Raw genomic sequence first — 10,934 nt, 5'->3', positions numbered from 1 at the left:
TCCCGGGAGCGGCGGGGTCGTTTCCCGGGAAACCAGCCGCCAGGGATGCCGCGCCGGGGGTGGGGCTACCGGGAAGGGGTGGGGCCTATCCGCAACTGCCGCCGCTTCCGGAAAGGGGGCATTCCCTCCCGGGCAGGGACAGCAGTTGCGGGTCGGGGCCTTCCTGGAAATGGGGCGGGGCTTCTAGAGGCGTGGTCCCGGGGGGGGTAGGGCGTCTGCACCTCCCCCTCTTGTGCTCACGAGCGTCCCGCAGCACGTGGCAGCACGAGCAGGAGTCGGGTCCCCTCCACGTGTCACCCCGACCCCCGCCCGGGGCAGCAGGACACCCCTGCAGCTGCCAGGTCCCGGGCCCGATTGGCAGCGATCCCTGGGCCCGGTCCGGGCCTGCCCGTGCGGCAGTCCGCGCGGGGGAAAGGGCCGCGGGAAGCCGAGGGGCTTCAGGCCTTCCCCAGAGAGAAGGCAGCGCAGTGGGGCAGGGCTCTGCCGTGGGACCCGTGTGCCTCACCAAGGCCAACCCGCGACGCTCAGCAGCCCAGGTGCGTCTGGCTGCTGGACAGTCTGGTGCAAGAAGGAGCTGAGGCCTGGCAAGCCCCAGGCTGCATCCTGAGGGGTTTCAGCTGCGTCGCACATCGTGCAAGAGGAAACCAAGCCTTGTGGGGGGCCCACATCCCTGACCAGGAGCTGGGAGCTGACAAGGGCTGCCCTGGGTGGCCCTTGGCCCTCTGCCAACCCCTGCGCTCAAGCCAGGAGTCCTAGGAAAGGGTGTGAAAGGGACGGACCAGGCAGGGGGTTCCTGGATGGAGCGGCGATTGGCGTGAATGCAGCCCCTGGCCCCAGGGATGGATGTCATGGCTGCCCCTGGCCTCACTGGGTGTGATGGAGAAGCCGTCGTCTTGCATCGCACCACTGAGTTGCTCACATCACCCCCACCCACATGCAGGCTGCGGACATGTGACAAGTTTGGCGCTCCCCTTGCCTGCAAGCCACCTAAGAAAACACGCCTTGGTGCTCTGCAAAGTTTCCCAGCCGCCTGGGGCTGAGCTGTGGTCCCCGTGGAGGGCCTTGGTGACTCACACAGGCTAAGTAGAGGGGGCTGTGGGCTCCAAGGATGAGAAATGGTTTGTTAACTGGTCATACCCTTGCCCCCAGCATCAACCCCCCCGGACAGAGGGGCTGATGTGCGTGAGAGTCTCGCTCTCTCCTTTGTGCACCCTGGCCCAGACATTAGGAGAGCAGCCTCCTCCATACCAGCCTGCCCCCCTTCCTCCCCAGCAGCTCATTTGCTACGTTCTCCCCCCCTCACACCGGGGCTTTGTTCTCATCTGTGGTAAGCTCCCCAGCAGAGAGGTGTGAGGCGGGCCAGGAAAGAAGGGGAGGGGAAAGCCCCATGAGCTTCAAACACACCATTTTAGGGGCTCTCTGCTTTTCAGAGGCTCTGACTGGTCCAGCTGGACCCCCCTCCTGCCTCCCACCAGGGGTTATAAAGGCAGCAAGGCAGGGTGCCCCTCCAGTGGCAGGGCAGGGACGCACCGATGGCTTTGGCACTGATCCTCCCCTTGGTCCTTGCTGTGGCCACAGGTAAGAAGTGAGGGCAGGGAGGTGGAAAGGGGATGCTTTTCTGTCTCCCCCAGGGACATGTCCCCAGCGTCAGGCCATTGTGGGGAGCCAGGCAGGTGCTACGAGGGGCTTGAGCTGGGCTGAGAACTGAAGTGTGCCCCTGCTGCTCTTTTGGGAAGAGAGAAGGGCACGAGTACTGCAGCCCTCCTCAAACAGGCATCGGGCACGACCAGTCCCGGAGCCTTCTGCCAGGCTGGGCAGTGGGGTCACAACTGTGGCTTGATACAGAACCATAACGTGCCTCGGGGCCGGCCAGGCCAGGGCTCGGCATTCACACCAGGGAGGGACTCCAGTCCCTTCCACTCCTCCAGCCTGCGCCAGACCAATGCGGTGCCCGTTTGGGGCTGCACCAGTGGTTCTCATCCAGGGCACCCAGGCACCCAGGGTGCAGAAAGATCTTTTTAAGGGTGCCTTGTAGTATTGGCACAATCAGGTGTGCAAACACCTACACCCGATTCACAAACAAATCCCAGAAATTTCCAATTGCATCCAGAGCATCAACACCATCCGGACCTGGTGTGTCCTGCTGAGCACTTTGCAGCAGAAGAGTAGCTCTGGGATTTGCCCACGATGCGAATATAAGCCGTAGCTCCAAGGTGGCATTGTCCATGGGGACCTTGAGTCTGAAATGGTTGAGAACTGCTTGTCCAAAGGGACCGTGAACAGGAGGTGGTGGCCAGTGCTTACAGAGTCCCCCCTGTGGAAGCAGGGCGCAGCCACCAAGGAGGAGTATATCTGCTTGGCTTGTGCTTGCAGGGAAGCAGTGAGGAAGGCCAAAGCAGAAACATTACTCAGGCTGGCAACAAAGGCTAAGGGTAACAAAAAGTCCTTTGAGTACATAGGGAGCAAGAAGGTGGCAAAGGGTAATATAGGACCGCTACAGGATGGATTAGGGCAACTCATAACAGAGAGGATGAATAAAGCTGAGATCTTAAATGATTTATTTGCATCTGTGTTCTGGACACAGATACAAACACACCTCCCAGTGAGGCTTTAGTTTGGCTTGAGAGGGATACCAATCCATCAGCGGTTAGTGCTGATCTAGTGAAGGGGCACTTGGAGGGGTTGGACGTATTTAAGTTGGTGGGCCCCAATGATCTTCACCCAAGGGTACTAAAGGAATTGGCCGGTGTCATAGCAGAACCACTGGCACAACTGTTTGAGCACTTGTAGCACTCAGGACAGGTCTCAGATGACTAGAAAAGGGCCAATGTAGTCCCTATTTTCAAGAAGGGGAGGAAGGAAGATCCTGGTAATTATAGGCCGATTAGCCTCACCTCTATTCTTGGCAAGACCTTAGAAAAAATCATAAAGGATCACATTTGTGGGGGGCCAGCAAGTAATACAATGTTAAGGGGCAACCAGCATGGTTTATAGTGGGCAGATCCTGCCTGATTAACCTGGTCTCTCTTTAAGACCATATCACAAAGTGCTTAGATGCACTTAAGAGTAGAGGTAGATGTTATTTACTTGGATTTTAAAAAGACTTTTGACACTGTCACACCCAATTCTTACAAGTTAACTAAGTAGCTGTGATGTGGATTTTTTCACAGTAAAGTGGATGGAAAACTGGCTTATGGGACACACCCAGAGAGTGGTGGTGGATGGGTTGGTTTCTACCTGGAGAAATGTGGGCAGTAGTGTCCCCCAAGGCTCTGTCCTTGGACCAGTACTGTTCAGTATCTTCATCAGTGGTTTGGATGAGGGTGTAAAAAGCACTCTGTCCAAATTCGCAGACACCAAGCTATAGGCTATAGTAAACACACTAGAGGGTAGGGAGCGAATTCAGGCACATTTAGATAGACTGGAGAAGTGGGTGGATCAGAATAGGATGCAGTTTAACAAAGATAAGTGCAAAGTGCTGCACCTGGGGAGAAAGAATCACCAATACACCTATAGACTAGGAAGTACTATTCTAAGTGGCACAGCAGTGGAAAGGGATCTCGGAGTCATAGTTGACGCAAAAATGAACATGAGTCGCCAATGTGACAAGGTAATAAGTAAGGCTAACCACACTGTTTCCTGCATTAGCAGATGCATCACCAGCAGGTCCAAGGAGGTGATGCTCCCCCTCTATGCGACACTGGTCAGGCCACAGCTGGAGTACTGCGTCCAGTTCTAGGCGCCGCACTTCAGGAGGGATATGGATAACCTGGGAAGGGTTCAGAGGAGGGCTACTTGTATGGTTGAGGGCTTGCAGGTAAGATCTTATGAAGACAGATTGAGGGATCTGAATCTCTTCAGCCTTCACAAGAGAAAGTCAAGAGGTGATCTTGTGGCTGTCTACAAACTCATCGGGGGGGTTAGCAGGAAACAGGGGATACTCTCTTTACCAGGGCACCCATCGGGGTTACTAGAAACAACAGCCATAAACTGAAGGAGTAGATTTAGATTGGACATCAGGAAGAAATCCTTTACAGTGAGGGTTGCCAAAATATGGAATGGGCTTCCAAGGGAGGTGGTGCTTTCCCCTACCTTGGAGGTGTTTAAAAGGAGATCAGACAAGCACCTGGCTGGGGTTACTTGACCACAGTGCTCTTTCCTGCCCAGAGCAGGGGGATGGACTCGATCTAATGGGTCCCTTCTGACCCTAGAAATCTATGAAGACGGGACTTATTTGTGCAAATGGACCTTGAATCGTGGCTTGGTGCTAATGGGGGAGGGTCCCTTCTTTGAGGGCTTCCTCAGTAGCTTGCAGACTGCTCCCATTCACCTGTTTCTTTGGCAGCATCGGCCCAGCAGGTCCAGGTCCCCGAGAGATGTCTCCAGGGCCCGGCGTACTGGTGCCAGGATGCAGAAACAGCCACCAAGTGCCAGAGACAACAGTTCTGCTTGAGCTTCTGGGACGCTGTTCTGGTGAGGGCTCATGGGGGGGTGGCAGGGCTGTGACCCCTCTAGACGTGCTCCGTCCAGCTCCCTGCCTCTAAAGCGCCTGCTGTTTTGCTGCCGTGAGATGCTGGGCTGGGTGGTGCAATGGTCTGACCCCGTGTGGTCCTGATAATGGCCTTTCCCCAGTGGCAGCTCCCCTTCCCCCTTCAGTATTGTCGGTGTGCGGCCAGGGCCACTGGGCCGTTATCATTCACACCCAGCCATCCTGCTGTCACACTTGCACATTGTCGTGCCAATCAGAGAGGGGGTACCACTATGGCTGTGCAAAGACTGGGCTGCTGGCTCCAGATGGGCGCATCCCCCAGAGACTCTGAAAGAGGAGTGGAGACCACCCCCTCTCCCTCCCGGGGCTCTAGCAGTGGCTCTGGGTCAGCCCTGGCCCAAGGCGGGGCAGGAGGAGGTGGGGGGGAGATCAGGGTGGCTGCAGGGAGGTTGATACATCAGGTCCCCTTCCCCCTGTCTGCCAACCTCCAAGCAGCTGTGAGACAAGGGCTTGTGCTACTGCCATCTTCTGCCTACATCTCCCCCCACCCCATGCTCTCCCCTCCTCATCCCACCCACTAGGTCTGGGCCTGCTAGGAGGGGACTTGCCTGTCAGCTCCAGAGCTGGCCCCCAGGGTAATCCAGGCCATGAGAGTCCTTTGGTTTTGCTTGACAGTGGGATCGGCTGGAGGAGGGAGCCCTAATTCCAAAGCCCAAGAAGCTGTGCACCGTCTGCACCAAAGTCATGCAGCAGCTCAAGTCCATGGTGGGGGAGGATGCTGACGAGGTGAGATCCTGGCATGGGGGTTAAGGCAGGGAACGGGGGCAAGTGGGAGGAGGCAATGGAGCTCTGGATGGCTCCAGACACTTGCAAAGCTGTGGCTCACAACTGGGCTGTGTCCCTTCCCCAGGACACCATTCAGAAGGCCCTAAAGTCAGTGTGCAAGGCAGTGGGCAGGCGCCTGGGCCGACTATGCAAGTCACTGGTAAAGAAATACAAAGACCAGATCACTGACGCACTGCAGAATGATGAAGATCCTCAGGACACCTGCTCCAACCTGGGGCTCTGCTCGGGCGCCGGGGAGCTGCCAGGTGAGAGAGTTGCCCACAGCTGCCCCTGGACAGGGAGGAAGAGGGCAGGATAGCCCGGCTGTGATGTGAACCCCTTGCTTTCCCTCACAGATGACCTGAGCTGACGCATTCCCCGGAGGATGCCCAGCCTTGGCTCCCCAACCTCCCTGCTGCTGTAGACTGCCTGGCGGAGCCAGCTGGAGCAGGCCTCAAAGCATCACACTGGACAGCTCGGTAGGCCACGCCTGGCTCTTCCAGGCTGGGTAGGGAGGGACATACACCCGTCACTGGCCCTGGGCCCTGCCTGCTTCTTGGGGGCTGTGGGAGGGGTCTGCAGCCTCAGCATCCATGGCAGCTGCCATCCTAGCAAGGATCTGCCCATGGGCACGTGCTCCCCAGGCTCACGGGGCACTGGCACTGGCTGAGGGATGGGTGAACAGGGGACCAGGAGAGGGGGCAACTCTGGGGCATGGCAGCAGAGAGGGGCTTGGTGGAGGATCTGGCATGGGGGGGCTGCAGGCTGACGGGCCCTCATGGGTGTCTCCCCCACACCAGGCTCTGTCTCCCTGCACGGACAGCTGGACCCTGGCACAACTCCCTGCCAGCAGCATGTGCTTTGCATCACCCGCCTCCAGCAGCTTCGCTGACCATCCAGGCTGCATCCTAAGCTGGTAACACTGCCCCAGAGAGGCTGGGGCTGCCCCCAGCTGGACCTGCCCCTCCTTCCCCTGCCTCTGGCTTCCTCAGCAATAAAGCACCGTAGGCAATGCACCGCTGGCTTCCTGCCTGCATCCTGCTGGGCTCTGCTGGGGTCACTGAGCACAGCAGAGCCCCCGACCCTCTTTGTGCCTTCCCTGCTCCTCTCTGGACACTGCAGCCGCCCCAGAGCTGGGCGTGAGGGCTGTGCCAGGGACTGTCCTTCAGCCAGCTGGGCACAGCGCACAGAGGAGCCTGCTCGGGGCCGTGCCGTGGCAGAGCCACAGCTCCTGCGGCGGGGATGATTGATGTGGTTTTGGTCCCAGACACTGCCTTCCTCCCCACTGGCCACAGAGGGAGACCCCCCACACTCCCCTGAGTCCCAAACAGAGTCCGGCTTTTCTGAGCGGCTTGGGAGTTTATTTCAGTGGCCGTGGGTGCGGGGCATGTGTGGGTGGCCCTGCTCCTCAGTCTTCCTTCTCGTCGCCGTGGGTGATGATGTAGCACAGGGATTTGTAGTCGATGTTGCCGGAGACGTCGATGGGCGTCACCGCAAACATCTGCTCCACCTGGCGGAGGGTAGGATGAGTCCTAGCAGGGCCCGGGCAAACGCACATGCACCCTTCTGCCCCGCAACGCCAACTCACACCGACACACGGGCGTGCACGGGCACAAATGCACACGCAACACAGCTCTGTCATAGGGAGCTCTGTGACACATGCACGCATGTACACGTCCCATCCTTCCTCCCTCTCTGCCCACGTCTCCCAGCCCAGGCTCAGGCTCCACAGAAGATCTGTGCCATGGGCTGCCTGACCCACAGATACGTGGCACTGGCCACACTCCACCCTCCCAGGCTGTGTGTACAGATGCTGCCCTGCCCCTTGCCTGCCTGGCACTGGCCTCCCTTGGCTCTCTTGCCCAGCCTGTCAGGCCCCATCGGTGGTGCCGGGGAGGGAGGTCCCACACCCAGGGGAGCTCTGTGCAGCACCCAGCCCCTCTCTATGTACCTGCTCCACTCCTACTCCCCCAGATAGGACCCAGGGAGCATCCCTCCTCCTGCTCCCCTCTCCTCCTGCTCTACCAAGCAGTGGCTGGTATCAGGACTCCTCAGTTCTTCCCTGACTCTGCCCGGGACTTGCCGTGTGCCTCAGTTTCCCCGTTTCTCTGGTGGGGGTGGAACAACTGGCCAGGGTCCCCAGGGCAAGGGAACATGACCAAGGGACTCCTAAAGTGTCCAGTGTGTTCAAGCCCCTCATCCTACACCCTGTAAGTAACAGGTGAAGCTAGCCACGAGCCATCTAGTTCAAGGTTTGTGCAGCAGCCAGGCAGCTGATAGGGGTCAGGAGCTCGCCTGGGCAGGGGAAGGAGCCCTTGGAGGGTGCGGGAAGCCTAGCCAGGCTGCTGCAGCCATGTTGGGTTGGGAGCAAGGGTGGCCTCACCTCCTCCGGGGAGAACTTGTCAGCCTGGGTCAGCAGGAGCTGCTTGAACCTGCCAAGGAGACAGGAGGTGGGTGAAAAGGCAGAGTCCCCCAGGGCTGGTCACTGGAGAGGCCCTGTGCTGCTCAGGCTGCCGTGAGGCCCCTCTGAGCCTGGCCCTGACAGTGGAGACCCCCAGGGCTGCCTGTCGGTGGTGCTGAGCAAGCCCAGAGCAGTGGGTTCCCACCCCCACAGGGGCCTAATTGAAAGGCTGCGTGGTGCCAGCCTCGCCCTTCCCTTTGGCCCCTGACTCACTCGTTCTTGTTCACCGTGCCGGTGCCATTGGGGTCGAAGAGCTTGAAGGCGTTGAGGATGGATTCCTCCGGGTCCGTGCCTGCAGGGGCCCACGCCACTGGCTCAGACGGGGTCCTGGGGTGAAGGGGGCATCCTCCCAGCTCTCCCCCATGCCCTGCTCCTCTCCGCAGGACCTCATGCTCCTACCCCTGCTCTCGGTGTGCCTGGCCAAGCCCAAGGGTACCGGGGACCTCCCCACAACCCCACAAAAGCCACCTCTCAGGGCAAAGCCAGGCCCTGTTGCTGGGCAGGTGGGTGGCTAGGATGCCCTAGGGCAGGAGGCCCATGCTGCACTGGCAAGATAATGCCTGGCAGGGAGGGAGGGTTTTTTTTGCAACTTTCAGGCTCACTCAGGGCTCCTCCGAGCAGGGGAAATTGGACCCAGCTGGGCCTGGTTCCCTGGCTTGTCTGGCTGCTGGGGGCATCCCAGTGACTCCCACCTGTGCCCAGGAGGCTGCCCAACAAGACATGGGCATTTGCCCAGCTTGGGGCAGCTGCATCCTGGTTCCTGGCTTCCCAGGACCTGGCTCCTCCCTTGGTTTCCAGTGCCCAGTCTCTGCTTGCCTGGTCCTACTGCCCAGGGGTTACAGCCCTGCCCTGCAGAGTGTGCTCAGCCCCAGCAGCAGACAGTGGCTATCGGGGATCACCGTCAGAGGCTGACGAGGCCACATGGCCCCCGCTGGCCCCTGCCAGGCCGCAGCTGACTCACCATTGAGCTTCTCCCCAAAGAGCGACAAGAAAACCGTGAAGTTGATGGGTCCCTTGCCTTCCTTCAGCATCTCCTCCAGCTCCTCGTCCTTCATGTTCAGTTTCCCTGGAGGGAAGGAGGCCAGGGTGAGAGGGGGGGGGGGGGGGGGGGGGGGAAAGTCAGGGAGTTCGTGTCCCCTGGAGCCCCGGTGCCCTGGGCAGAGGACGGTCTGAGCTGGGTTGCCAAGGAGGAGAGAAGTTGGTGTGTTGTTACGACACTACAGGCAGGAAGTTGTGGGATGCCAAGTGCTGCACAGCCCGTGGATAAGGGGCTGCTATTGGGGCTGATAAGGCAGCAGCAGGGAGAGGAGGTGAGTGTCCTCAGAGCAGCCACTGCACCTCCCAGCCCCAGGCATCCTCCCCTCCCATCTCTGCTTTCTTTAGGCTGCCTGCATTATGCACCCCAGCACCAGCCCTGAAGTGGGCGAGACTCTGCTGTGATCCCTCCCTGGTCACCAACCGGCGGGACCTTGGTCCTGGCCAGGAGCTGAGTGCAGGCACTCACCCAGCTGGGAGTACGTCTCCTTCAGGTCTGATTTGGTGATGATGCCGTCACGGTTCTGGTCGATGCAGCTGAAAGCCTGGGGGTGACACATGACTTAGCCCCAGGGAATGGGCCTGGGTGTGAGCCCCTCCCTGCCCTCCTAGGCATTGCTGCATGCCGGGCTGGGAGCTCCAGATCTGCTTGGGCAGACGCCTAAAGCTCCAGCTCCCAGAGTAGGGGAACCGCAGCGGGGCCGCACTGAGCATCTTGGCAACAGGTTCTTTCCCTGGTCTCTGCCCTGGTGCTCCACGCACTGCCTGGGGCCCTGGGGATTGAGTGCAGTGGGCTGCGGCACCCTCACCTCCTTGAACTCCTGGATCTGAGACTGCTCAAACATGGAGAAGACGTTGGAGGAGCCCCTCTGCGCACGCTTGGCTGCGGCCTTGCTCCGGGTCCCAGCTTTCCTACTGGCCTGTGGAGGAAAGAGCTCTGAGAGCGTGGGAAAGCCAGCTCCCTTCCAGGCCAGAACCAATCAGGGCCCAGGGAATCCTGCCCCTAATGGGATAGAACCAACCAGAGTGTGGAGAATCCCCCCACTACAGGCGAGAGCCAATTGGAGCACGGGGAATCCAGTCGTGTCAGAACCGATTAGAATATTGGGGATCCTGCCACTGCAAGGGGAGCCCCTGAGCCTGCAGCGAATCCATCAGGCTCCCAAGATCAGCCAATCAGAGCATGGGGAATCCTGCTGTTGGGATTCAGCCAATCAGACTTCAGGAAACCCTGCTGTGTCTGAAGCAGTCAGCAGATGGGGAAAACCAGCAGTATGGGGTCTGCCTATTGGAGTGCAGGGGATCCTGCTGGTCCCCAAGACTCAGAGCCAATCAGAGCACTGATTGCAATGCAATGGTGATTAACCATTAGCATGCCAGGCAGTGCTCCGGGGCAGGGCATGGGCTGGGCTGAGGGGCTCTCAGCCCCCTTCCTTGTGCACAGCCGGCTCGCAGAAGACAGGACTCCCCCTCAGATCAGACCTACCTGCTCCAGCCAGCAGCCGCGAGCGCAAGACACTCACCATCCTTCCACGTGACTGTCTCGCTACCTCAGCCGTCAGTGGCAAGGGCAAACTAGGGTTATATACCACAGCTTATCACCCCAACAGCTAAATTAGGAGCAGGACAGGGCAACAGCTCCAAACTTGGCAGTCCCAGCCCGGGATGATAAGGGCTGGATGACAGCGACATTCCAGCCGACGGGGCCGAGAAGCCCCCGGGCCTCCTTTCTCCCCGCTTGAGTGCTGGCAGACTCCCAGGCTCCCCCACACCCCCAGTCTCCCTCCCTCAGGCCATTCCAGTGTCCCCAGGCTGGTTTTTTATCCCAAGGGGTACAAATACTTTCAAATCCCCTCTATTTTTCTTGCATTTTGGGGGGCCAGGGGAAATGCCATGTCTGGCTCCCACTGATGTCTTTGGGCTCTGACTTCTGACTATTCTGGGGTCAGTGGAAACACCATGGCTCCAGCTTTGGGTTTTCCTCCTCAGACTGGGCGCAGAGTTGTCCAGCACACTCATCCGTGAGCAAGCATAAAGCACCTCATAAATCCAAGCTGTGCTGAAGCGAATGACAGTCAGGGCCTTCCCCAAAGGCTCTGGCTTAAAGCTCTAATACTCTTTTGA

At 59.1% G+C, this 10,934-nt stretch overlaps 2 protein-coding genes across 3 annotated transcripts; one reads left to right on the top strand and one right to left on the bottom strand.

The window, feature by feature from the left end:
• The first annotated feature begins 114 nt into the window (after nt 1–114).
• LOC149862125 (pulmonary surfactant-associated protein B-like) lies at nt 115–6,330 on the top strand. Its single transcript, XM_090050598.1, has 6 exons — nt 115–1,578; nt 4,346–4,473; nt 5,165–5,275; nt 5,400–5,580; nt 5,671–5,793; nt 6,115–6,330. The coding sequence occupies exons 1-5, from the start codon at nt 1,533–1,535 to the stop codon at nt 5,682–5,684; spliced, it is 480 nt and encodes a 159-aa protein (XP_089906724.1). The 5' UTR covers nt 115–1,532; the 3' UTR covers nt 5,685–5,793; nt 6,115–6,330.
• Nucleotides 6,331–6,653: 323 nt separating this feature from the next.
• On the bottom strand, nt 6,654–10,383 carry MYL7 (myosin light chain 7). Of its 2 annotated transcripts, none has more exons than XM_090051589.1 (7): nt 10,334–10,383; nt 9,620–9,730; nt 9,280–9,355; nt 8,737–8,841; nt 7,989–8,067; nt 7,698–7,746; nt 6,654–6,824 (listed from the first exon to the last, which is right to left on the bottom strand). In XM_090051589.1, the coding sequence occupies exons 1-7, from the start codon at nt 10,334–10,336 to the stop codon at nt 6,723–6,725; spliced, it is 525 nt and encodes a 174-aa protein (XP_089907715.1). In that variant the 5' UTR covers nt 10,337–10,383; the 3' UTR covers nt 6,654–6,722. The 2 variants fall into 2 exon arrangements, with proteins under 2 accessions (XP_089907715.1, XP_089907716.1); XM_090051590.1 differs by having other exon boundaries at nt 10,297–10,367.
• Nucleotides 10,384–10,934: the final 551 nt, after the last annotated feature.

The sequence above is a fragment of the Crocodylus siamensis genome, chromosome 6 (assembly GCF_052110815.1).
Source record: "Crocodylus siamensis isolate JL-2025a chromosome 6, ASM5211081v1, whole genome shotgun sequence".
NCBI lineage: Eukaryota > Metazoa > Chordata > Crocodylia > Crocodylidae > Crocodylus > Crocodylus siamensis.
This window is presented reverse-complemented; position numbering and strand designations above follow the sequence as displayed.

Bases quoted from the DNA above. Each gene is read 5' to 3' on its own strand.
- MYL7 (XM_090051589.1), bottom strand. The intron at 8,842-9,279 runs GTGAGTGCCTGC...CCTTCCCTCCAG, and splicing joins GGAGACGTACTCCCAGCTGG to GGAAACTGAACATGAAGGAC. The intron at 8,068-8,736 runs GTGAGTCAGCTG...GGGCCCCTGCAG, and splicing joins CTTTGGGGAGAAGCTCAATG to GCACGGACCCGGAGGAATCC.
- LOC149862125 (XM_090050598.1), top strand. From the start codon at position 1,533: ATGGCTTTGGCACTGATCCTCCCCTTGGTCCTTGCTGTGGCCACAG. The intron at 4,474-5,164 runs GTGAGGGCTCAT...TTTGCTTGACAG, and splicing joins GCTTCTGGGACGCTGTTCTG to TGGGATCGGCTGGAGGAGGG. The intron at 5,276-5,399 runs GTGAGATCCTGG...TCCCTTCCCCAG, and splicing joins TGGGGGAGGATGCTGACGAG to GACACCATTCAGAAGGCCCT.